This window comes from Nycticebus coucang, chromosome 23, assembly GCF_027406575.1.
Source record: "Nycticebus coucang isolate mNycCou1 chromosome 23, mNycCou1.pri, whole genome shotgun sequence".
Taxonomy (NCBI): Eukaryota; Metazoa; Chordata; class Mammalia; order Primates; family Lorisidae; genus Nycticebus; species Nycticebus coucang.
Window position 1 is genome coordinate 31,656,369 of NC_069802.1, and position 26,838 is coordinate 31,683,206.

General features: G+C 46.4%; 1 protein-coding gene across 1 annotated transcript in view; it reads left to right on the forward strand.

Annotated features, from left to right (window-relative positions):
• Positions 1–26,765, forward strand: part of FAM184B (family with sequence similarity 184 member B) — a 103,082-nt gene extending 76,317 nt beyond the window's left edge. Inside the window, exons 8-18 of the mRNA XM_053578078.1 lie at positions 891–997; positions 4,991–5,120; positions 6,178–6,378; positions 9,381–9,534; positions 12,661–12,827; positions 15,503–15,678; positions 18,297–18,443; positions 20,373–20,490; positions 22,115–22,219; positions 23,750–23,949; positions 25,392–26,765. Coding sequence (XP_053434053.1) covers positions 891–997; positions 4,991–5,120; positions 6,178–6,378; positions 9,381–9,534; positions 12,661–12,827; positions 15,503–15,678; positions 18,297–18,443; positions 20,373–20,490; positions 22,115–22,219; positions 23,750–23,949; positions 25,392–25,485 — 1,599 coding nt within the window. The 3' untranslated portion in view covers positions 25,486–26,765. The remainder of the gene's footprint in view (positions 1–890; positions 998–4,990; positions 5,121–6,177; positions 6,379–9,380; positions 9,535–12,660; positions 12,828–15,502; positions 15,679–18,296; positions 18,444–20,372; positions 20,491–22,114; positions 22,220–23,749; positions 23,950–25,391) is intronic.
• The last annotated feature ends 73 nt before the right edge of the window (positions 26,766–26,838 follow it).

Here is a 26,838-nt window from a genome sequence, read left to right on the forward strand (position 1 = left end):
GTGGGGAATGATACAGAGCTATAAGATTAAGTTTAGGATCTGGGCATAGTGGCTCAGGTCCAGAAAAGAGAAGATTTGTGGCTCAAGGCCGTGCAACTTAGTGAAAAAACCTCGGTTGCAATTTATCATTATTTAATGAGATTTAACGACAAATAAATTTGTTCTTAGCCTTTGTTATTTTGATGTTTTCATAGACAGTGGTTACCATGACAAGTAGGATAAAGGACAAAATAAGAAAGTTTTTTATACCTTTATAACTGTGTGGAAAGGGGGAGAACGATAACGTGAACAAATTCAGTTCATAAACAATTCAGAAGCCTAGTGGTTAACTAATAGTCACTGCAGTTTTCTCCCAAACCCACTTCTCAATGCTCTGGTTGTTCAGCAGGTTCCATGTTTTCTGATCCTACCTACTGAGATATAGCAGATGATGACCTATAAAATAGGCCACGTGATAATTACTATGTCTCTACTTACACTACCTGTGAGCAGCACTGTTCTCACATCTCACAGCAGCCCAGTGAGAGGGGCCTGCATGGATCACCCGCTGTGGGTTATTCTTGGGACAGTATCATGAAGTGGTGGAGAGTTCAGGTCTCAGGGTCTTGCTGCCTGGCAGCGTCTCCCATTTCCACTGCTCAGTGACTGTGGGACTCTGGCCAGGTCACTTTCTTTCTTTGTGCTTTAGTGTTGTTGGCTGTGTGACATGCTCTGCAGACTGAAACCCAGGGTCTGAGGATAAGGGCTGGGCACTGGTGGCGAGGCAGGTGCTGTGCCAGGCACCTCGTCCTTTCAGCCATGTGAGCAGGCACCCGACTCCGCTTTGAATAAGCCACAGGCTGAATCAGGGAGCTGTACTTAATCTCATCTTGCCATGTTTTTTGCTGCAGGATCCATGCTTGAAGCTGAATGAAACTTCTCAGACACCACCCAGGGGAGAAGACTGTCGAGATGAGTTAGCAGTGGAGGAAGGAGCCGGCAGCGATGAGGAAGGAAGGTATGGGAGGGCAGCAGACTTCATGCGCTCCAGGGACTGAGGGCCTAGGTTCGGATTTGAGAGATAGGGGAGATTTGTCACTCACAGAAAATCTCTGAATAGAAGAGAACCTTCTGGACCTGAGAATGGTCATCTCTGAGAAGTTACAGATAACATACTTAATGATGAAATGCTGACTGTCTCCTGCTAAGGATGGGAACAGGGCAGAAATTCTGCTCTCACTAATTGGCATTCTACTGAAGATCCTAGCCAGTTACTATACAACAAGAAAAGAAATACAGATTAAGAAGCAAGAGTAGAAATGTCTTTATTTATGGACAAAATGCGCATGATTGAAATTATATAATACGGATGAGGTGTTAATTTACCCTATGTTGATCTATAGATTCAATTCAAATCCTAAGTAATATCCCAATAGGTTTATCTGTAGAAACAAATCAGCTTATTTGAAAATCAATATGCAAAAGCAAATGACCTAGAAAAACTCCTGAATTAGAAATCTTGAAGAACAAAGTTGAAGGACTCAGGCTACCTAATTTCAAGACATTGGCCAGGCACAGTGGCTCATGCCTGTAATCCTGGCTCTCTAGGATGCTGAGGTGAGTGGATCACCTGAGCTGAGAAGTTCAAGACCAGCCTAAGCAAGCTGAGACCCCCGACTCTACTAAAAATAGAAAAAAAACTTAGCCAGGCATCATGACAGGCACCAGTAGTCCCTGCTACTCAGGAGGCTGAGGCAAGAGGATCGCTCAAGCCCAAGAGTTTGAGATTGCTGTGAGTTATGATGACACAGCACTCTACCCAGGGAGACAAAGGAAGATTATCTAAAAAAAAAAAAAAAAAAAGTCATAAATCTGGAATCATAAAAACCATGGCATAAGTGTACAGACAAATCAATGAAACATAACAGGGTGTCTGGAAGTAGATCCATGCATAGTTGATAAATTAATTTTTGTTAGCAGTGCCAACATAATTCAATGGGGATAGAAAAAGGTTTTCAGCAAACTGCCTTGGAAGAGAATGAACCTCAGCCCCTATTTTTACCCCCACACAAAATGAATTTGAGATGTTTCATAGTTCTAAACCTAACAAAGAAAATGTAAGAGAATATCTTTGCCACTTTGTGGTAGGCAATAATTTTTTAGATAGACCATGAAAAGACTCATCATGAAAGAAAAAAGTCCACCAAAATAGAAAGTTCTGCTCATTTAAAAAAAACTACCCTTATAAAGTGAATAAATAACCGATAGACTGGGAGAAAGTCTCAAGTCTGTATCCAAAATAAGTAAAAGATTCTTATAAATCAATAATAAAAATGCAAACCAGTTTTCAAAATGAACAAAATGCTTGACCAGACACCTACATAAAAAGGATATGTGAATGGCCCATAAACACATGAACCTGTACTCAACATCATTAGACATCAGGGAAATGTAACTTGCAACCACAATGAGATACCATTTCCCACCCCCTGGAATGGCTAAAATTAAAAAAAAACACTGCCAACACAAAATGTTGGCAACAACACAGGGCAACTGGAACTCTCAGACGTTGCTGGCAGGGTACACATCGGCACTCCCCCTCTAGAAGACTATCTGATTATTTCTAAAAAATTTAAGCACATACCTACCAGCAGTTCCTCTCCTAGGCAGTTAAGCAAAAGAAATGAAAACATACATCTGAAAAAACCTTTGGACAAATTTATTTCTAGTAGCTTCACTCAGAATAGCCTTGAAGTGTAAACAGCTCAATGTCTCTTAGTAAGGAAAATGGATAAATTGGATATATTCATGTAGATGTGATGCTACTTAACAACAGAAGATGTCGACTACCGACATATGCAACAGCATGGTGAGTCCCAAAGATGTTAGGTTGAGCAAAAGAAGCCAGCAACCAAAGAATACTCACCACATTATTCTGTTAGGATCCCACTTAAGCTCCAGCAAAATTAATCTATGGTGATGGGAATCAGAGCTTTGGCTGCCAGGGGAGTTTGGGGCTAATGTCAATGTTTTGTATTTTGACTGAGATTTTGGTTTCATGGTTATATATCTTTACCAGACCTCACCGAACTGTATATCTAAGATCTGCATATTTCACTATATGTAAATTTTACCTCAATAAAACATTTTAAAAATAGGGCCAGGCATGGTGGCATGTACCTGCTGTCCTAGCCACTTGGGAAGCTGAGACAGGAGGATTGTGTGAGCCCAGGAGCTCAAGGCCACAGTAAGTTAGGACTGCTCCACTGCACTCCACCTGGGCAGCATCGGGAGACCTTGGCTCAAAAGAATGATAATAACTATCCTAGGAGGATGTCCACCCCTTTCACATGGATTCCCAGGAAGAGCTTACCTGTTTGGCACAGCCAACCTGGTGTTGCCACTTGTCGCTCTTGCTCTAGGTTGCTCTCCCTGCTTCTCTGGTCTCCTCCTAAGCCTCGAGTTGGTTTCCTGCCCAGAGCTCAGATCCAGATGTTCCTCCTTCATCACTCTCTGAAGCTGGCTGAGCTCAGCACGTCTTCAGAAGGCTTGAGGATGATGTAAGAGAATCAGAATGCAGAGAGAGAAAACTTCTCTGTGTTTAAATGTTGACTTAGAAAAAAAAAAATAATAAATGTTGACTTAGCTCTTTATATGATTCTTACTATGTGCCAGACACTATTTTAAGTACTTTATAAATGTGAACTTTATCAGTCCCTATGTGAAGTTAGCATTATTAACCCCATGTTATAGAGAAGGAAACTCAGGCCCAGAGAGTTTAAAGATCTCACCAAGGTCACATAAATAGTAAATAGTAGAGCTGGAACTTGAAACCCAGCTCTGTGGCTCCAGCACCATGCTGTTGGCCAGTGGTCCCAACATTTTGGCATCAGGGACCTATTTTACAGACCACAGGGGAAGGGGGGCAAAGGAGGCGGAGCTTAGGTGGTGAGTGTGAGTGATAGGGAACAGCTGTCAATACAGATGCAGCTTTGCTCTCTCCTGCCCCTCACTGCCTGCTGTGCCCCCAGTTCCTAATAGGCCACAGACAGATGCCAGTCCACATCCTGGGAGCCAGAGGCTACAGCTCTTGGCCATGTCCCTGTGCTTCTTCTGACATCCTGCCCTTGCTTACAGGGGTCCCTGTCAACTGTCCTTCCATTCACCCCGCACCCTGGGCCTTCTCACCTCTCTGCCAACTGCCCTTCTCCTGGCCTCTCTGCTCACAGCGCAGGCCCCTAAACCCCAGCCTCTGCTTCTCTGACCTGGTGTCCTTAGCAGAGGAAAGAGAGTATCTCTTACATCCTGGGAACCTCTACAGAGATGCCCACCTTCTCATCCCCTGCAGCATCAAACAAGATAAATACTTAATGTAAATCTAAACCAATCACATTTGAGTTTCTCAGATGGTCCAGAAGTTAGGAATTAAATTTGTATACCAGGGGGGCAGGTGAAGGGTCAGGAACAGTTTGTTTTCTCATGTTGCTGACTCCCCGATTGATTTGTGACTATTTAGTAAGGGGCTCTGCTCTCCTCTCAAGACTGTTGTCAGCATATTATCTATAATGCAGATACTCTTGTAGCTTTAAACCCGCATTTCTGACTCATACTGCATATGTAGAGGCCTATTTAAAACTGTATGAAAGTAAAGCATTTTGTTTCTTTTTTCCTCATATGGAGAAAGGGTTGTGAAATGAGACGCAAGAGGTCTCATTTTGGAGCCCCCAAGGATCCCACATATAAGTGACTCAGTTATCCTGACAGTCTGTCATTTATGGAGTACCCACTCACCAGATACCAGTGCTCCCGCTGCCCCCTGGTGTCCTAAGCGCAGTAACACTTTTGCTCTGCCTGTCAGGTTGGTCCCTGAAAGTCACCAGTGTATTTCTCGCCCCACTAGCAGCTACTGAAGCTCCCTCCTCCCAGCCAGACTGGCTGACACGGTACCAGGGTGGCAGTGTCATCTCTAGCCCTGGGATCCTTTCCAATTGTTGCCTCCTTATCTTCAAAGGATCGAAGTGCCCCGCAAGGAGGGAAGTGACCAGCAGCCCACACTGGACTCTTTGCAGAAGGAGAAGGCACCTGAAATCCAGCGTCTTCAGGAGGCCTGGCAGAGCCAAAAGGCCACGTTGCAAGCCCAGGTAGAGGGGCAGCTCTGGTGGGCATGGGCCCACACACTGTGGGGGCCCCGCCGCCTCCTCCTCCCCCTTCAGACAACCTGGGACGTGCACATCCAAGCTGGGAGGGCATGGCAGGTCCAGGCAAAGCAGTATTCTTGGTTTTATTCATTCATTTGTTCAAATCCTGCTGTGCTCAGGAACACCTACAATGAACCATCAATGATACATCAATGACCAAACCTGACAGAATGTATTTTATATATCAGGAATGTAGATACACATTTATTTTAGTAGCAGAGGTGAGAACAGGCAATATATTTTGTATTTTTTCAGAGGAGGTGGGAACAGATGATAAATGCTAGACATAGGATGTAAGTTGATCTTACAGTTCCTTTGAAAGTAATAAGGACAGCTGGGCACGGTAGCCCTGTGAGGCTGAGGCAGGTGGATCGCTGGAGTGCGGAAGTGGCAGGTGCCTATAGTTCCAGCTACTCAGGAGCTGAGGCAAGAGGATTGCTTGAGCCCAAGAGGTTGAGGTTGCTGTGAGCTATGATGATGCCACAGCACTCAAACGCAGGGCAACAGAATGAGATTCTGTCTAAAAAAAAAAGGGGGAGAGAAGGAAAGAAGGGAGGGAGGGAGAAAGTAGTGAGGGAGGGTGGGAAGGGCTGTAGGAAAAAGAGAAAACAGAGCCTAAAAGAGGGGACTGGAGGTGTGGAAGCACACAGGGTGTGGGTCAGGAAAAGCCTCAACAGGGAAGTGAGATTTGAGCAAGTACCTAAAGAGGCCGGGCTGAGGGCCCCATGGAGGCTTTCTGGTCCCCTCTTGACTTCTCCTGGAAGGTTTGTGTCCCCACCTGTCCTCCCCTCTTTCCTGGCACTCATGGCTCTAGGTGAGGGGCCCCTGGGAGGATTAGCCTCCCCCAGGTTCCCAAATTTTGTAGCTTCCCCCAGCTCAGAGTTCTCACAGACAGAGGTGGCTCAGCTGGGTTGAGGTGACGTTCAGAAAGCTTATATTAAAATCAACAAAATCCAGGAAAGAAAGGGGCCTAGGCTGAAGGCAGAATGCCCCGTGGCAGGTGTCACAGATGCAGCGGGCTCTGGAGCACTGCGCCGGCAGCTACAGGGAGGACCTGCAGGCACTCAAGCAGCTCGCAGACTGTGAGAGTGACAAGCTGCAGCGGGAGCTCCAGAACAGCTGGGCAGCAAGAGCCCAGCTCAAGGCTTCACACCAGCGAGCGCTGCGTGTGCTGGAGAAGGCGAAGGCACAGGAGCTCAAGGTGAGTGAGGATCGTGAGGCCAACTCTCCGGGCATCTGCTGTGTGAGCACCTGCTGGTCACTAAGTGCTGCCCTTTCCACATTTTCTCCAACCACCACAGCCATCTTACAAGGTCTTTATTATTACATTCCCTTCTTCCAGAAGAAGAAAGAGGCTCAGAGAGGTTCAGTAACTTTCTCAGGGACATACAGCTAGTAAGTGGCAAAACAAAGAATCAGACTTGGCTGAAGGTCCATTGGGCTTCTTGTATTGCTTTTCGCACCCACATGTGGTCTTGATAACGTAAGAACAATTTGCTTCCGGTACATGAGCAATGTCTTGCTTGATGCTTGCTGGAAAGTTAGGCTCAGCCCCGCAAATGATAAACAGCTAATCCCCTGAGAACAGCACAAAGTTGAGAAAGATCAGCTCAGCCACAAGGACCTTCGAAAGGGTTTGGAACCACTGTGGTGGTCAGGTCCCTGAGCACGTATGATCCAGCAGGGCAGTCCTAGTGCATCTCATCTAGTGTCTCCCCACTTCTGGCCTGGCTTAAGCATTGTGTTCTGGAAGGATTCCCTTACTGCCCTTCCTTGAAGGTGTCTCATAACAAGGCAGCAAGCCAAGCAAAAGGGAATGGCGGTGTGGGGGTGGGGCCAGGACACAGGCACCGCCACAGTGCAGGAGCAAGGCAGGAGGCGTCAGGAGGCCAGACTCAGCGAGGGCACTGAGGGCTCTGGAAGGGACGTCTCCTGGGGAAAACAGAACTGAGAAAACTGGCCACGTGGAAAATTGCATTAAAAGTGTTTTAGAGCTGCTTGGGAGGCTGAGGCAAGAGAATCGCGTAAGCCCAAGAGTTAGAGGTTGCTGTGAGCCGTGTGACGCCACGGCACTCTACCCGAGGGCGGTACAGTGAGACTCTGTCTCTACAAAAAAAAAAAAAAAAGTGTTTTAGAAAGCGCTCAGAAACAGTGCACCCAAATAGTCACAGAAAAGCAAGCAAAAAAAAGGCAGCCGTGATTAATACAAGGGAAACCAGAAAGCTGCACATGGCAGCACTTTCATCATAATTATTGAGCTCAGTGGGGAACAATATTTGCAAACTCACCATAAAGGAAATATGGAGTATATTTAAACATGTTCAAAAGGTGATATAAGGCTCAGTGTCTGTGGCTCAAGAAGCTAAGGTGCCAGCCACATACACCTGAGCTGGCGGGTTCGAATCCAGCCCGGCCCGCAAAACAATGATGGCTGCAACAAAAACAAACAAACAAACAAGCCAGGTGTTGTGGCGGGCGCCTGTAGTCCCAGCTACTTGGGAGGCTGAGGCAAGAGAATTGCTTGAGCCCAGGAGTTGGAGGTTGCTGTGAGCTGTGATGCCACAGGGCGACAACTTGAGGCTCTGTCTCAAAAAAAAAAAAAAGTGAGATAAGCACCCATGGGGAATGGAAGGAGTGCAGTGTGTGAGACCTAAACTCCTCATCACTGTAGTTATGTAGACTGTTCAGAATCTCAAATATCTTGTAAGGTGGCAGATTAGTTTCTGAGGATTCAGACGTGGCCATCTTTGGGGTCATTTCTCTATCTGGCAAAGAAACCAACCAGAGCTGGGTTAGGCAGGCAGTGAGAAGAACTTTATTAAGAGTTTTGTGCAGAACTTTGCACAGCTGTCAGTAGAACTTGCCTGGGTGCTTGACACATAGTAACATGGTAGGCCTTGAGTAAATGTCCATTGAGTGAAAGCACAAATAAACCAAAAATAAATAAATGTGGATAAAAGAACGAATGAACAAAAGGATGACCATAAAAATGAACCCAAGGGCAGATGCACAGCCAGTTCTCAAGACTAAATCAGATCAGGAATAGAAAAGCTATGAGGGGGTGGCGCCTGTGGCTCAAGGAGTAGGGCGCCGGTCCCATATGCCGGAGGTGATAGGTTCAAACCCAGCCCCGGCCAAAAAAAATCACAAAAAAAAAAAAAAAAAGAAAAGCTATGAGGTCTTCCAGGACCCCACCCCCACCATCCATCATTTCTGCTCTGCACACCAGCCCTGGGCTTTCTCCACGGGCAGCTGCTTCTGCCCCACTGGTCCTGGAGCAGATATAAGATGCTCACCTCAGTGCTCCTGAGTATGTTAAATCGGGACCTGTACAGTCAGTGTCTGTCTGTCTAACTCTTTCTTTCCCCAATCTTCAATGCCAAACTTCTAACAAAGGAACTGTCATTGGCCTAGTTTAGAGCAGGTGTCCATTCTGGTCAAGTCAGTTGTGGATGGAGGTAGATTCACACAGTACAAAAGGGCTGCTGGCTAAGTCATGGAAGAAGCCCAGGTGCCCATCGACCCACGAATGGACTAGCAAATTGTGGTACATGTATACCATGGAATATTATGCAGCCTTAAAGAAAGATGGAGACTTTACCTCCTTCGTGTTTACATGGATGGAGCTGGAACATATTCTTCTTAGCAAAGTATCTCAGGAATGGAAGAAAAAGTATCCAATGTAGTCAGTTCTACTATGAAGCTAAATTATAGCTTTCGCGTGAAGGCTATAGCCTAACTATGGCACAAGACTATGGGGAAAGGACCAAGGAAGGGGAAGGGAGGGGACAGGTTAGGATGGAGGGAGGGTGATGGGTGGGGCCACACCTATGGTGCATCTTAGACTGGGTACAGGTGAAACTTACTAAAGGCAGAATACAAATGTCTACATACAATAACAAGGAAAATACCATGAAGGCTGCGTTGAACAGTTTGATGGGAATGTTTCAGATTGTATATGAAACCAGCACATTGTACCCCTTGATTGCACTAATGTACACGGCTATGATTTAACAATAAAAAAAAAATTAAATTAAAAGAAAAAAGGGCTGCTGGGGCCAGGCCATTGGCGGAGTATTCTCTGTTGTCTGGTAAGCCCTCCACAGGGAAGTGGTGGGTGCTTAGAGTCCCCTGGCTTGGAGGAGCTTAGCTGGGGGATGGGTCCTCACTTTCATGCCTCTGTCTTCCTGCCTTTGGCCACAGGCCACTGAGGAGCGCTTGAAGAAGGAATTCAGCCACAGCCTCCAGATCCAGCACCAAGCACACCAGCTGGAGCTCCAGTCCTTGGAGGAAAAGGCTAGGCAAGAGCTAGAGGAGGAACGTGCGAGGATGCAGGCTGAGCAGACTGCGCTGCTAGGTATATGTGCTGCTGCACACCGGGAGGGTCCTGGGCCCCCGCAAGGTCCACAGATGGAGACCAGCAGCAAGCCGAGGGGCAGGGGCTACAGAGGTCTGAGGCACCCAGGCCGGGGTCATGGTGTGGATTAAATTAGGCCAATGAATATAGATACTATTATTCTCATCATTAGTATTGAACATAACCCAGATCTCTGTACCTTCAGAAGAGTTTCCTGGGATTGCCTCGACCTCTCATTTTGTTCTAAAGATTTCTATGAATTGGGGGGACTTAGGCCTCCAGATTCCAGCATGTTTCTCTGTTTCCTCTGTCTGCCCTCACGTTCTCCTTAGCATAACATGCGGCCCCTCTTCAAAATGGCTGCCATAAATCATTCTGGAAGTTCACAGAGATAGTTCAGATGTCTAAAGCCAAACTGCCAGGATTTGAAGCCTGGTTCCAACATTCACTAGCTGTGTGACCTTTGGCAAGTTGCTTAACTACTCTGTGCCTCAGTCTTCCATCTGTAAAATGAGGATCATAATAGCATTCACCGCACTGGGCTGGAAGGAAGGTTACATGAGTAAATATGTGAGAAGCACCTAGAACAGCCTGGAGTGCAGCATGTGCTATGTAAGTGTTCAGTGTCACTGCAGCCACGCAGGGCTCACTCTGGAGATCTCACTCCAATTCTGTAGATCATCTCTGTTACTCATTTTCTCCTTTACTCTCATCTGTCTTCTCACTCTTTAGAATAAAACAAACATAGACCATATTGGCTTTATTAAATATTTTTTCCAAACCCAGACAGGGCTTTCCTGTAGAGGATTTTGGGGAAGAGCATTTCTTTGCCTCCATAACAGAGTAAGCTCTGCCTTGCTGCTTGGTTAAGTTTTTGTTGGACATTGTGTCCCCCTGGCTGCATTTTTCTGGAGGAAGTGGAGGGGGAGGGAGTTAGAGCTTCCTGGACTCCCCTGTTACAGCCACCCTGGAGTGCAGGAGGCCCGTGTGGGAAATGCTGAAGTCAGCAGCATCTAAAGAAGATGCATTTTACAAGGTAGAACCCAGACGTGGCTCAGGTCCAGGCCCAAGTACAGGTCAGGCTGGACCCCCAGTGAATCCAACACCCAGCAACAGCTGTCGGCACAGGTATCCCCCACCGCCCTTTCCTAGGCTTTTCTGATTTCACAGCAGCCCATTCTGTCCTGGAACAAAGAATCAGAAAAAAGAGAGACCATGGGGACAGACTGGGGTTCTCAGCACCAGTCCCAGGAAGGAGGAGCTTTGAGAACTCTGCGATGATGGTAGCAAATCGCAGGCTTCGTGGGTGGTATTGGGCGGGTGGCACCAGAACGGCAGGGTGCTATTAGATGTTCCTCCCACCAGTCATTCTGATATTTGTGTGGGAGACACAGCTGACCGCAGGATAGGTTAGCCCACCAAACCCATGAAGAAATGCTCATCTAATTATCAGAGAAATGCAAATCTAAATTCCTTTGAGATATCACCTAACCCCAGTGAGACTGGCCCACATCACAAGCTCCCAATTTTGTAACAACTTTGGATGGATTTGGAGAACACTCTCCTAAGTAAAGTACCACAGGAATGGAAAAACAAGCATCACATGTGCCCAATATTAAGTCAAAACTAGTAAATTAACAACTACATGCTCACTTAAGAGAAAAATTCAAGAAGGGCAGAAAGGGTTCAGCAAGTCACCACCCAGAGGGAGCAACGCACTGGTACGTGTCACTCCTGGGTGAGGAACACAACTGAAACTCAGACTCGACCTTACAAATGCCGACAGTGTAACCTAATCGTGTGTACGGTCCTATTATTCTGAAATTTTAAATATTGCATAAAAAAGAAAAGAAGCTATAGAAATTATTTTATTAAAATTCTGTTGGGGAAGAAAGATGACCAAGTAAATTTTTCATGTTAAAATTATCAGAACATGTTAAGCTTTTATATGTGTTTAATATATTGTACCTTTGAAAGAAGATTAGTAAGCTTATGAGAAGTCTTTTAACTTTACAATATCATTCATCTTAACTCTACACATCATTTGTTTATTTTACGAATACATATTGGGCACTTGCTTTCTGTGAATTCTGTGCTAGGTGCATGTCTCATGGCTCATAAATGATCAGAGCAATGTTTCAAATATTGTTTATAATAGCTAAAATAGTCTCAAAAATCTATAACAGAAAAGCATCAAATTTACTAGCACTGGAAAATTATCTTCTTTTTAAAAATCAATGGCCCACTGAGTAATATCTACTCTCCTAGAAAATATCCATTTTAAGGAATTGGTTTTTTGCCTTTTCATCATGCTGGGAAGTCTCTAGTGATTTAGCGTCCTCCTAGAAATCAGTCAGCATCCCCCTAGAAATCAGTCAGCATCCTCAGGGGAGAAATTCGAGTTTCTGGCCTTGCTTTCCCCTGAGTTTGGCAGAGCTTGTTCATTTCTCCTGGACAGTTTTGGATTTCAGCCCCCCTCCTGTATGAAGGCCTGCCATCTCCTGCCTCCATGATCCAGCCAAGATCTCAAGAAACTGAAAGTTTTATCTCCATAGGAATTGACATACCCTCAAAATTCCTAAATTAAGAACAACCCTCACCACCCAGAAGACGCCCCTAGGTCAGTTGAAAATTTCTCTTCTCACTTGATTTCCCAACTTGTTGGTGAAGCCAAGTGTTGCCTCAGGATTTAGCTCTGGACTCAGTCCGCCCCACCCTGACCCGCCGCCCATCTTAACCAACCAGAGGTGGCCAAGCAGGTGGTTCCTAGTGAAGAGGAAACACCGAAGTTTTGAATCTCTACTCCATCATTTAACAGTTGTGTGGCTTTGGGCCCCTGGCTTGCCCTCTCTAAGGCTCAGTTCTCCCATTCTAAAATGGAGCAGGGGTGGTGAGGGGGAGACAGTAGCTCACACTGAATAGGATGGCTACGGTGCCGCTTTTAAAGGGTTTAGCACACTTAGTCCTCAGTACATGCTGTTACTGTTACCTTGTAAGAAGTTTGGGCACTCAACCCAAAGCCTTCAGTAGCTATGTACGCCACCCTGCCCCATAGCCTGCTTTTCCCTCAGGACAGACTCTCCCCTTGATCTTGCACCTGACCCTGCGCTGCACTCTCTTCTCCAGAGTCCCTCAGGCAGCAGCTGTTGGAGCAGCAGGCTGTCTGCTCCAAGCACCGGCAGGACTTGGAGGCGCTGCAGGCGGAGCTGGGCAGCTGCCTGGGCAGCTCAGGCAGTCAGCAGGCCATCGGCCAATGTCCAGGGGACAATGAGGACCATGCCACCGCCACTGAGGTCAGTGCTCTTGACCCTGTGCAGGCCACACCCCTTCTGGAGTAGCTTCAGGCTGCAGGGAGAAGCCCAGTAAAGAAGAAGCTCTGGGTACTCGGTGTTCCCCTGTCTGAAATGGGAAAGACCCTTCTTCCTTTTTTTCCACAGGCCTGGGGGATACTTGCCAGCAAATATCTTTGGAAAAAAAAAATCAAAAACAAAACCAAAACCCCCCCAAACCCATGGTTTTAAGTGCTGCATGTTATTTACAATTCAGACACAACAGCATCAGAGGGTGTCTGTGCCAGATGGGCACAGCAACCTCCTAACCTCCTGTCTCCCTGTCACACACAGCTTTAAGTATTTGCCTAAAGCCCAGTACCACTTTTCATAAAGCCATTGGTGGTGGCTCCCACTAGAATAACCTCCAGTGCCTCAACCTGGCCTTGAAAAGCTTACACCACAGCTTTCTTTTTTTTTAATTGTTATTTATTAAATCATAACTTTGTACATTGATGCATTTATGGGGTTCAGGGTACTGCTTCAATATACAATGTGAAAATGCTTACTTTGAGCTAAGTAACACATCACAATTATACTCATTTCTTAATAGTTTTGAAATGTACCATTGCATCACGGTTTTCATCTGTATCTGCAGCCATATTCCCCCTCAGCCCATAAACCTGGTGTCTGCACCTCCCCCCATCCTTTGCATGTGCCACTCATCCTGCCCAGGACACCTAGCACACCCTTTCATGCCAGGGGCCTCCCCTGCATATTGCAACCTCTCCCCCTCTGAGCTCCAGGAGCACTGGCTCCTGGGACAGCTCCCCTGGTGCCAGGATCTGCCGTGTGTCCTGTTAGAGACCCAACATTTCAGGGATGTTCTTGTTGCTTGGCCCGGATTAGGAGTTTCTGAGAATAAGCTGCATCTGTTCAGCCTCATCCTGTCCCCACTCCACTCCCAGCAGTCAGCAGGGTCTGTACCCATGGCTGTGATGGTAAGTTGGTATGCCAGCCCTGCTGAATGTCCATTCATGCCAGATCTCACTGGTGCTGAGCACAGGAGGATGATTCTGTGTTGACACAAGAAACATTAGCAAATGAAGAATCATAGGGAATTCAACCAGCAAGCCAGTCTAGCAGAGGGAAGACAGAATGTATTCCATTAGAGGTTCTAGATCTGTGGGAGCCCCCTTTCCCCCAGTACCTACAGAAGGGGAGAGGGGAAATGGAGGATGGTGACAGCCCATAACTGGGCCAGGACAGGACAGGAGTCCGTGCTCACCCAAGGGCCCTGGATGGAAATCAGGGAGCCCTGAGTGCATGAAACCATACCTGGCCAGGCTTGTGCCAGCTCTCACCTTCATGTGGAAGAGAGTGGCCTCAGGTGACAGCCCACACAGAGAGCAGAGGGAGGGGTATCTGCAAAGAAGGACGGCCTGGGCAGCAGGAGTCAAAGTGGGAGGGAGGAGGGGACACAATACAAGGATACAGTCCCACGCTGCCACCACGGATGTTAAGCAGTGTTCCATCTGCTAGGATCTTCTGAGTAGCCCTGTGAAGAAATTCTATCTGTCTCACCAGAGAGAATAGGGGAACACATTTTTCCATCTGCTTCTGTCTCCATGGGTCAGAAGTGGTCCCCATAGGGAGGTGCGCTCTCAGACCTTGCTCTTCTGGGTTATGCACGTGGGAGTGGCAGATGAGTGCCTATGTGTCCACACCAGGCAATCCCCAGGACAGGAAGCAAGAGGTATGGGGAATGGTCATAGGTCCTCTCTGCACAAAGCCCTTCCACATTTGCGTGAACATTGGCACAAATGCACATGCCTTCAGGCATGTTTGAGGGAATTTGAAAACGAACATTCATCCACTCATCCCATATTAAATCTGACCCCATTTAATGGTGGACATCAGCCTGTGTTTCTAGCTCAACCACTGACATTTAGCAGTTCCATTGAGCAAGCGTTCATGTGGCACCTACTGAATGCCACTGTTAGGTGCCAATCGGAAAGATAAGACCACAGCTCTCAGCCTAGTGGAGGCAACCAGCGTGCAAACACGGGAGTCACTTTGTGTCACTCCTACGGACAAGAGGAAGCTTATCCATTCTCCCCGTGGGGTGGGGTCGGACGACCATACAGAGGAGTTTAGGCGGGAAGGACACTCCTGGGGGAGGATGAAGCAGGTGGGTGGGTTGCTCATTTGGATGCAAACCACATTCTTGGCGCACCAGCTTTCTTAAAGTCCTTGTGGGCCAGATTTGGCCAAAACACACACACACACCCCTGACGTGAGCGGGGCTTTATTAAAGTCCTTGTGGGCCAGATTTGAGAGAGAGAGAGACACACACACAAACACACACACCCCTACCTGACGTGGGCGGGACACACACACACACACACACACACACACACACACACACACACACACACACACACACACACACACACACACACACACACACACACACACACACACACACACACACACACACACACACACACACACACACACACACACACACACACACACACACACACACACACACACACACACACACACACACACACACACACACACACACACACCCTACCTGACGTGGGCGGGGCGCAGCGCCCAGGCCCTCATTTCGCTGCAGCGCCTCTCTGGCCACGTGTAATTGAGAACGCTTCTCCTAGATGCCTCGTCCTCAGGAGCGGGACGGCCCGGGCCAGGCCGGCTCCCCAGCCGACGCAGACGCCGAGCAGGGGCCCCGCGAGGCCTGCGGGCTGCAGGAGGAGAACGTGCTGCTCAGGGACGCGGTGCGGCGTCTGCGCGCCGAGGCGGAGCAGCACCAGCAGGAGGCGCTGCAGCTCCGCGACCAGCGCAGGTGGGTGCGCTCGCCCGCCGGCCCCGCCCCAGCCTGCTTCCCTCCCTGCACCTGCAACCGGGTAGCTTCCTCGGCAGCGTTCCCCCTAAAAGACACTAGACACTTAATACATGCGCGTTCTCTCCCTGCTCTAGAAATCCGAAATTTCACAACTGCACGAGGTTTGCCCAGAAAGAAAAGAGGGGGTCCTACTCCCCTGCAAATCAGGGAATTTATTAGACCTAGAATCAGACCTAGAAGGTACCAAAAGTGTCCTCGAATCCAACCTTAGAGATACAGTGTAGCAGAATAGTTCAGACAGTGGGGTGGGTTGTTAACCAGCTGTGTGATGCTGGCTGAGTCCGCTGACCTCTCCCAGGCTGAGTCCTACTCTGTGGAATGTGGAGATGTGGCCATTCGGGCTGTTGTACTGGGAACCAAGGCACGGAATGCGCGGGAGGCGCTGGGTGGCCTGGAGGACGCGCTCAGTTGATTGTGCGTGTTAATAGTTTATAATTAATCCGGAATTCACAGTTGTTTTTGCCCGCTCATTGGAAAGTTTTTTTTGTTTGTTTGTGTGTTTGTTTTGAAACAAAGTCTCACTTTGTTGCCCTCGGTAGAGTGCTGTGGTGTCACAGCTCACAGCAACCTCCAGCTTAGGTAATTCTCTTGCCTAAGCCTCCCGAGTATCTGGGACTACAGGCACCCGCCAAAATGCCCGGCTAATACAAAATTCAATTTCTTTAACAGATATAGGACTTTTCAAGTTATCCGTTTCTTCTTGAGAGGATGTTAGCTATTTGTATCTTTCAAGGAGTTTGTCTACTTCATGTAAGTTTTTCAAGGTCCCAGTCCCAGGCATAAAGTTGTTCATATTTTCCTTTTCTTGTCATTCTAGTGTCTGAATGATATTCCCTTTTTCCTAATATTTGCCAACTATGTATGTTGAAGCCTGCTGGATCAGCCCAAACTGCTTAGAGCTTTGGCTGTGTTTGTTCATTTAATTTTCACAACCACTTCTTTATGAAGGTGAAGAAAGGGGGCTCAGGGAGGTTATACAAACTTCTTCGCATCACTTCTCACTTTGGCGAACAGTTGTAACAGCTTCTTATGCATAATCTTGGGCAAATTTCTTAAGCTTTCCATGCTTTAGTTGCCCAGACTGTGTGTGGGAGGACAACAGCCCAGAGCACAGACTGTTGGAGAATTAGAAGACATAACATGTTTGGAACACTGTTTGGCCCACAGCTGTTATGGTTCTCAAACTTTACCTTACATTAGCATCACCTGGAAGGCTTGTTGAGCTCACATGCATGGGTGCTACCCCCAGCATTTCTGATTCAGTAGGGCTGGAGTTGAGCCTGGGACCAGCATTCTTAGAATTAGTTAGGATTGGCATTTCTAGCAAAGTCTCAGGAGCTACTGATGCTGAGTCACCAGGATGATACCAAGAGCACCTCTGCCTTCCTGTTTGTGAGTCCTTTATTTCACTCTTACTGAAGTAAACTGCCAGGGTGAGGAATGTTCCAGATAACAGGGATGAATCCTCCTTCTCCGGCAGAAGCACTTGGCTAAGATTAACCAGGGTGTCCTGGAGACCTGAAGTAGCTCTGGGACATAGATTCCAGCCAGAGATGCCCCCCATGGGAGCTTTGTTATAAATACACACTCTGGGCCCTGTGCCAGTTGCCATCGGTCTGAGGAGTGGCCCAGGGATCCAGGTGTGGAAGAGGCCCCAGGTGACTGTTGTGCCCAGTGCAGGGGGGATGAGAAAGGGGTCCTTCTGAGTCCTGCACTCCTGCCAGGCTCTCACATAGCTGCGAAGGAACAGACAGAGGCCCCAGTTGGGCTGAGGTCCTGGGTCCTCCTTCTCCAAGAGAGCAGACCTGAGGCTCATCTGACAGGCAGCCATGAGTCCACCTGGCACAGATGGACACCTTAGATTCTGTTAGTGACTCACTGTATGACCCTGGCAAGTCCCTAGACTAAGGAGGTTGGCTTAGAGCAGACTCCTACCCATTTGGGCCCCCTCCAAGTTAGGAAAGCAATGGTCCCTTTTCTGGAAAAGTTTTGCTTGTACCTTGTGAGGGTGACAGGTGCATAAGGCTTTTCTGTGGACCCCTCAGTGCCCCACCTCCAAGGAAAGAAAAATGATAGCTAATGGTTGAATAAGTACTTTATGCCACAGACTGTTCTTGGCATGTATTAATATGATTCCTCCTTGCAATAACCCTGTAAGTTAGGTGTGACTGTCACCTCCATTTAACAGATGAAGACATAGTGGGAAAATGGTTTGCCCAAGGTCATACAGCTAGGAAATTATGGAATGCCTTCCCACCTCCCGAGTGAAGGGTGTTTTCTGAGGCTCCTCTGTAGGACTGTGCTATACCCCTCCACCACCAAGGCTGCCCTCATTTCCCTTTGTGAGAAGGGGCTGCATGGCAGAGCTGATCCTGAACTCAACTCAGAGATCCCAGCTCCTTTCCACAGGCACATGTCCGGATCTCAGATTCATAACCTCCCACCCACCCACCCAGGGTCTCCCAAATTGGGCGATCTAGCAACGGGAAGAAACCCCATAGCCCAAGGCTGAATCCTGGGGGTCTGGGCAAGCCTGGCTGTGCTTCTGTCCACTGCAGGTTGCTGGAGGAGAGCCAACAAGCCCAGCGGGCCAGGGAGGTGGAGACGCTTCGCCAGGAACACAGGAAGGAAATGCAGGCCATGGTGGCAGATTTCAGCAGTGCCCAGGCCCAGCTCCAGGCCCGGCTGGCTGCTCTGGAGGCTGAGTGAGTGAGGCTTTGGGCCCCAGGGTGGGAGAGATCAGCGATGTACCATTTATTAGGGTAACCAACTCATCCCAGTGTTCCTGAGCTTTCTCAGTTTTAAAGCTGGAAGTCCTGAAACCTAGGAAGCCCTTCAAGCCCCAGGCAAACTAGAGAGCTTGGTCCCCCGTGGTTTATGAGGCTGCAGTCCCCGGGAGTCTGAGAATGAGCACTGTCCCAGTGGGCAGGGTTAACCCTCATACCTGGAAGAAATCAGAAGGGTCAGGGCTACTTTTTAATGAGCATCTGCTCTGTTCTGACTTACATCATCTCATTCAGTCTTCACAACAGCACTTTAAGGTGGAACTGCCATTCCCACTGACAGATAAAGAAAACTGGAGCCTCTCAGGCAGGCATGCGTGCATTTGTTCATTCCACAAATATTTGTTAAGGACCAGCTGTGTGCCTTGCACTGTGTAAGCTCTAAAGTTATAGCAGGGAACAAAACAGAGGCCAGACAAAACAGGTCTCATCACGCTCACACATTCTGAACTAGGATTCAGATAAAAAAATGAGCAGATCTATAACTTCACACGATGTAGTGAAAGAGCCAGAAGAAGACAGCATCAGGCTCTAGAGCAGCGCTTCTCAACCTTCCTAATGCTGCAATGTATTGTCATTGTTAAAAAGGGGTCGTGACCCGGAGTTTGAGAACCACTGGTCTAGAGAGAAGGTGAAACAGTGAGGTGAGGGAATGCCAGAGCTCTGCAGGAAAAGAATCCCAAACAGATAGAATAGGTAATGCAAAGGCCCTGCGACCTTCACGTGACTGCAAATAGGTAGAAGACTCTCATGTGGCTGAACAGAGTGAGTGGAGGGTAAGTGGTGAGAAATGAGGGTCCCACCCCAATGGGAAGGAGTTTGGATGTGTTCAGACTTCCCTTGGAAGCCATGACAAGGCTTTGGGCAAGAGTGACATGCCTGATGTTACCTTTAGGGACACTTCTGGCTGCTGAGAGGAGAGACCAGGGGAAGGGTGATTGGCAGGAAGTCCATTTAAGAGATAATTGCAATAATCAGGTTCAGATGGATGAAGCAACTTGCCCAAGGTTGGGCAGCACTGAGTTTAAATGTCCCCTGTCTGACCTTTAACAAACTTCTCTTAAAACTGTTCTCCACTGTCCCCAGTACAAAGCGATATCCAGACGCTGCAGGAAAGGTTTTACCAGCCACCTCCTAACGGGAACTTTCTATATGCCAGGCTCTCATCACCTCATCGAATCCTCACAACCACCCAGCTTTAAGCCCATTTTAAAGAGAAGGGAACTGAGGTTTAACAGGTGAAACGCTATGCCCAAGGTCACATAGCTAGAAAAAAATTTAAAAACCAGAGCCAGGATTAGAGCCCATATCGTCTTGCCCCCAAACCCTGGCCTCTCGCTAACTACACCCGGTGGGTGGTCTGCAGCCCTAACTCCAGTCACCCCCACCTCTCGCGGTTTATCCTCTCTGGGTTCACACCGCAAGGGCGGCGAGTACCACCTGCGCTCCTCGGCCTTGCTCCATGTCCACCAGCAGGTGGCGCCAGAGCCACGTCGGCTTCAGCAGGACCAGCTGGCCTCGGGCAGGCTTGGGGCTCGTTCCTGCCCAGAGCTCTGCTTGCAGGAGCACCCCTGGCTCCTGCAGCCTCGCTGGGCGCAACATCCATGCGCCTCCCCAGGCCTTCGGTTCCCTGGCCCTGCAGCCTCGGGGTAACCAGCAGAGGTCAGATTGGGAGTTGGGGTCCAGGGTTCTGCAGCCAATCACAGGTGGCCCTGGCCAAGCCTCTGCTGCTGTCTGCACCTCCGCTGGCCCGGCTGAGCCAGCACACAGAAGCGTCCCCATCCCGTCCATTTCATCTCCCTCCACCTTGCTGAGTACTCGGGGGACTAAATGCTTGCCTGCTTGGAACAGACTCAAAGATTCCGGAGAGAAGCCCGGGAAGGGAGCATCCCGGCCGGAGGACCTTCAGCTCATAGGCCGTCTGCAGAGCCTCCTGAGAGAGAGAGAGGATATCATCAAGCAGCTCGCGGTGAGGCTGCCGGTCTCGTCCACGCGCCTGGCGGGCCGCGGGGCCTCGGGAGGGGCGCTCACTTGCACTTGACAGTTCTCCAATTTGGCCTTACAAAGAATTCTTTATTTTTTTTCCTATTATTAAAAAAACTCACATTCGCTAAAAAACTTAAAATAGATGAAAGAAACATTCTAATCACAAATCCAGCAGCATTTACCTGATGTTGATATTGGCTTTTTTAAGTCACTTAATTTGAGAAAAACTAGAATGGTTTGCTTTATGTTTGGATATTAGTAGGATCGAATTCATTATTGATCTTCCTTTTGTAAAAATGACTTTTTTAATTAGCAAAGCCAGCTCCCTCTGATTATGCAAATGTCCGGACCCACCTCCTTCCATTTTTCCTCCAGCTGTGACCACTGCCTGAAAATTAGGTATTAAAAAGAAATCATTGCTCGTTTGCTAAGCGTTAACAGAGATTTTATGGTTATGCTTTCTTTTTTTGAAAAAGGAATCTTTACCTCTTATAAATATATATTTAATTTTTTTACATTAAAAATTACATGATGACTAGAATTGACTTGAAAAATAATACAGCAGGCCGGGCACAGTGGTTCACAGCTGTATTCCTAGCACTTTGGGAGGCTAGGCCGGTGGATTGGTTGAAATCAGGAATTTGAGACCAGCCTGAGCAAGAGGGAGACCCTGTCTCAACAACAAAAATAGCCAGGCATTGTGGTGGGCGCCTGTAGTCTCAGCTACTGTGGAGGCAGGCAAGAGCCCAAGAGTCAGAGGTTGCTGTGAGCTATGACACTAGAGCACTCTAGCCACAGCAACAAAGTGAGACTCTGTCTCACAAACAAAAAAACAAAAAATACAGCAGGAGAGAAAAGGTTGGAAGAAATGACACAAACAAACAAGATTGGCCATATAGTTAGAATTGCTAAAGTGGGAGCTGGATTTTATCACCTGTCTTTTGTATGTTAGAAAATGTCAGGCCAGGCTCTGTGGCTCTCAGCTATAATCCTAGCACTCTGAGAGGCCCAGGCAGGAGATCCTTTCAACTCAGGAGTTGGGAGACCAGCCTTAGCAAATCCAGACCCCACCTCTACTAAAAAATAGAAAAATGAGCAGGCATCGTGGTGGGCACCTGTAGTCCCAGCTACTGGGGAGGCTGAGGCAGGAGGATAACTTGATCCCAGGAGTTTGAGATTGCTGTGAGGCAAGCTGATGCCAGAACACTCTAGCCTGGGTAAAGTGAGACTCTTGTCTCAAAAAAAAAAAAAAAAAAAAATTCTATGATACTAATTTAAAACAAAAGAAAGGAAAGTGAAATGCTTTGTGCACCAGAGAGCTTTATTTTTCTGAATTATTAGCTTCCTGCAACAGTTTATCTTCAGATGATAAACTTTGGGATTTCTAACTTCCTAGGGCACAAGCCTACCCTTCCCTTGACAAGAGGGGCTGGGACATAAAGGTGCTTCCCCAAAGCTTCAGTGGCAGGCAGTCAATTCCTGCTGATTTTCCCTCCTTTCCTAGAACTTTCTTTCTCTCTATATTCTGGCCTCACAGCCACTTTCCTTAAAGTTGACCCCAGCACTGTGTTCAGGCTCATTTATATTTGGTTGTACCGGTTTTCCAGGAAGAGAGAAGATTGCACCGTGTAGCATTCCCTGGCTCGATGTCCCATCGGAACCGGTCTTTTTCTTTCAATCCTCACCCGGGTTACTTGACCCCTTCCATGAAGGTAAATCGAGTCTACTGGTTTTAACGAATTACACAATTCTGCTGGGTTCATTCTTCCTAAAGATAAGTGCAGTGTATTGGTGGTCTGGCATACGGTCAGAAGACTGTTCATCGAAAGAAATGACCTACAGTAAATAGTCCCAAGTGTTTATATCTGGCTGGGCAGATCATGTGTGCTTTTTATTTTTTATGGGCTTTTGTATTTTCCAAATTTTCTTTGTTTTTTTTTTTTAAATCATAGTCGTATACATTAATGCAATCATGGGGTACAATGTGCTGGTTTTATACACAATTTGAAATATTTTCATCAAACTGGTTAACATAGCCTTCACGGCATTTTCTTATTGTGTTAAGACATTTATATTCTACACTTAGTAAGTTTCACATGTACCCTTGTAAGATGCATGGTAGGTGTGGTCCCATCAATTACCCTCCCTCTCCCCTTCTTTTTGGGCTATAATTGGGTAATAGCTTTCATATGAAAGCTATAAATTGGTTTCACAGTAGGGCTGAGTACATTGGATACTTTTTCTTCCACTCTTGAGCACATTGCTAAGAATATGTTCCAGCTCCATCCATGTAAACATGAACGAGGTAAAGTCTCCATCTTTTTTTAAGGCTGCATAATATTCCATGGTGTACATATGCCACAATTTATTAATCCATTCATGGGTCGATGGGCACTTGATAGTTCTATCTCGGTGATGGGAAGGAGAGAGGAGAGAATAGGAACCTTTTACTTTATTTCTGTAAAGTTACAGAGTGCATATTACTGTCCAAGTCTCTGTTGTCATAAAATCATAAAAGTTCTAGAAAAATAGTATTTTTTAAAGCTCATAGAACAATAAACTCAACTTCACCCTAACTGATGTGATCTCATTTATAGTTTTTTATGGATCCTTGTTAGTTTGACACAATGTTAAGTATTAATGCATTTGAGGATAGGGTGGGTCCAGCACCTGTTGGAGGTGTTATATGCTCTTCTGAGATATAAAATAAAAAACTTTTTTGAATTATGAACATGTCTGTCTCTAGAAGTTTGGGATAAAAGATTATGAACCTATGTATTTTTTAAAATACAAAATGAAGATTGGAGGGGAGAATGCTTTAAAAAAATAACATGCAAGTATACAAATAAAATTGTTGCGTCCTCTCTGACGTAATCTTGGTTGGGTGGGCCCTATTTACTTTTACAATAATGCCTTTTTTGTTTTTTTTTTTTGGAGACAGAGTCTCACTATGTCGCCCTCGGTAGAGTGCAGCAGCATCATAGCTCATAGCAACCTTAAACTCTTTGGGCTCAAGTGATTCTCTTGCCTCAGTCTCAGGTAGCTGGGACTACAGGCACCCACCACAATGCCCGGCTAGTTTTTTGTGCAGTTGTGATTGTTGTTTGTTCAAACCCAGGCCAGGCTCAAACCCACCAGCCTCGGTGTATGTAGCTGGCGCCCTAGCTACTGAGCTATGGGCACTCAAGACAATAATGCCTTTTAAATGCAACACTAACAGACCTTTCCTTTAATACAAACAGAAAAAGAAGATAGAGGAAGTGCCCAGCCGAGTGGTCAGCGTGCCAAACCTCGCGTCCTATGCAAAGAACTTCCTGAGCGGTGATCTGAGCTCCAGGATCAATGCTCCTCCAATAACCAAATCACCAAGCTTGGACCCAAGCCCCAGCGGTGGCCGGCCTCACAAACCCACACAGTCTTTAGATGCAAAAACTGCCACAAGGTAGGGTAGGGAAGGCGGGGATACATGCTGTTATTCCATTTCCCTATAGACAGGAAATTACGATCCTTTCTGGAACCTCTGAAATATGTAGCCATTTGGGCAGATGTAAAAAAGTAGCAAAACAAGCCCTGCCTTGGAGAAACAACAATCCAGCCAAAAGATGAAAGAGAAAATTGTCATTTGGGGGACAGGTATTATTCTTAGTAACAGTTTTGAAAGGCCATTTTTCATGGCTGATCAGACAAGCGATATTGAATCACCTGGCTGAAAACTTCCACATGGGTTACATGGAAGGTAGACTCTCTTCATCTGGCCTTGAGGTCTGGATTCAAATTGTGATCCCCCTTTTCTTAGCTGTGTGGCCATGGGTATGTCACTTGACCTCTCTGTGTCTCTGTATCCCCACCTCTAAAATGAAGATAATACAGCACCTACCTCATCAGGTTGATGTCAGAATAAAGAAATTAATCTGTAGAATGTGCTTAGCACAGGACCTATCACAGAAGGGACTGATATATTTTCACTCTTACTACTAAGGTTAGTCTTTAAGATTTGTTCTGTCATCTTAGAATTTAATAGCCTCTTAATTGGTAGGCTGGGTTGATCATGCATAATTATCTCAGGTAGAACCACTAACTGTCTTTTTCTTTTTGAGACAGGGTCCCACTCTGTCACCCCTGCTAGAGTGCAGTAGTATCATCATAGCTCAAGCAACCTCAGACTTCTGGGCTCAAGCCATCTTCCTCCCTCAGCCTCCCAAGTAGCGGGGACTACAGGCATGCTGCCACCATGTCTAGCTAATTTTGTCTATTTTTAGTAGAGACCGAGTCTTGTTCTCACTCAGGGCTGGTCTTGAACTCCTCACATCAAGTGATTCTCCTGCTTGGTTTACCAGAGTGCTAGGATTATAGGTGTGGGCCTTCATACCAGACCCAACCACTAAATCTTAAATGAAACACTGGAGGCTGGGCGCACACAGTGCCTCACACCTATAATATAATCGAGGTGGGTAGATTGCTCCAGCTCAGGAGTTCAAGACCCTGGTCTCCCCTACAAATAGAAAAAACTTGCCAGGTGTTGGGGTGGGAACCTGTAGTCTCACCTACTTGAGAGGCTGAGGCAAGAGGATCGCATGAGCCCAGGAGGTGGAGGTTGCTGGGAGGTACGATGATGCCACAGTACCCTACAGGGGCAACAGAGTGAGACTCTCAAAAAAAAAAAAAAAATTTAAAAAAGAAACACAAGTACCAAACAATGATGAGCTTTCTGTTTTCAAAACAGAGTTAAGACACTCTCCCCAAGCCAACAATTTGTTTACAGCTACTATATTGGTATCTTTTGAAGGATAAAGAAGTGGTTGTGTAGCCTGAAAAGATAGTGGGGTAGTTTACTGAACGATATCCTTAAACATATAAGAAATCATTTTGTTTGTTTGTTTTTAGGACGTCAGATGGTGAAACAGCCCAACCCAAAGAAGCCCAGCAAAAACAGGGCTCTGCACACCAGGAATGGTTTACTAAGTACTTTTCTTTCTAAGCTGATGTCTGGGATAGATTACAAAGACGATACTTGAAAAACATTTCTTTTACATCATCTGATTGAAGTAATGAACTAAAACCAACCAACCAAATAACTTATTATATAATTTATATATGATATCTAAAGCAAATTTTGGCATTAATATTTCATACAGTTTCATTGTGACAGCAGTTCATTAAAAAAGACTTGACATTAAACAAAACAGTGTTATTAAAAAGCAATCTTAGAAAAATATTATTAATGCCCTATATATATTGTATTTCTAGTGTCCATATCGCCATACTTCACTTTGTGGAATATCAGACTTTGTGATTTCCATGGTCTACTTTGAAAGTTTTATTTGATCTTAGGATTCTGGTCACCTCCACTTGAAAAGTTGTTTCTATGTAAAAGGATACAAATCTAAAACACATGTAACCTCAATAGGAAAAGGAATTCAAAAAAAGTTGAAACAAAGTTCAAAATAAACAGGAAAGCCGCATCTTACAGGGGTATTTGCGAAACTTGGTAAATGTAGAATGTAAATGTTTTGGCACAGTAACTGAGATAACGCCGGAAAGGCTATGTTAACCATTGTGATAAAAATGTGTCAAATGGTCTATGAAGCGAGTGTATGATGCCCCATGATCATATCAATGTATACAGTTATGATTTAATAAAAAAAAAAAAAGACATTGGTTCACATAAACAGGAAAGCCAATTAAAAAGCAAACAAACCAAAACTACTAGAACAGGATGGGACCATGTTTGGATTGAATGTTCCGAATTCCTCCATCTAGGACCAGCAGCAAATTGTAGAGACGGTAACATCTACCTCTAAAGAGGCTTTGCAAGGATTAAGCAAGAGAAAATGGGCAGAGACACCAATCTTGAATAGAAGTTAAGGTTTTTTGTGAATAGCCTGGTCATACATCTCAGTTTCAATGATTGTAGTGTTAGCCTGTTCATTCATTTGTGAAGGTTTCTAGACTGTTCTGTTCTTTGAACTCACAGGTCCCTTGACCCTCTGGCCTTTGGGGTTGGCCCTGTGCCTCCTGGTACATTACTTCCTCATTGCATGGACTCTGGACTGGCCGCTCACGATGCTGACCTAGCTCTCAGTCCACACCGAACTGTTTTATCCTCCACTGCTGGGAGCAATGTGATTTGACAAGACTCAATGCAACTTTTAGTGGCCAAATTATCTTCATTTGGTGCTGGCCCCACAGGTGGCCCATAAACAGAGGTCAATTCTATGCACTGTCAAATCTTTCCTCTTTGAATAAAATTTTAAACAACTGGGCAATAAAATGATTGTGACTTGTATTGCTTTTCCATAGAAAGGTAAAATTAGTAAAGACAGAGCTTGGA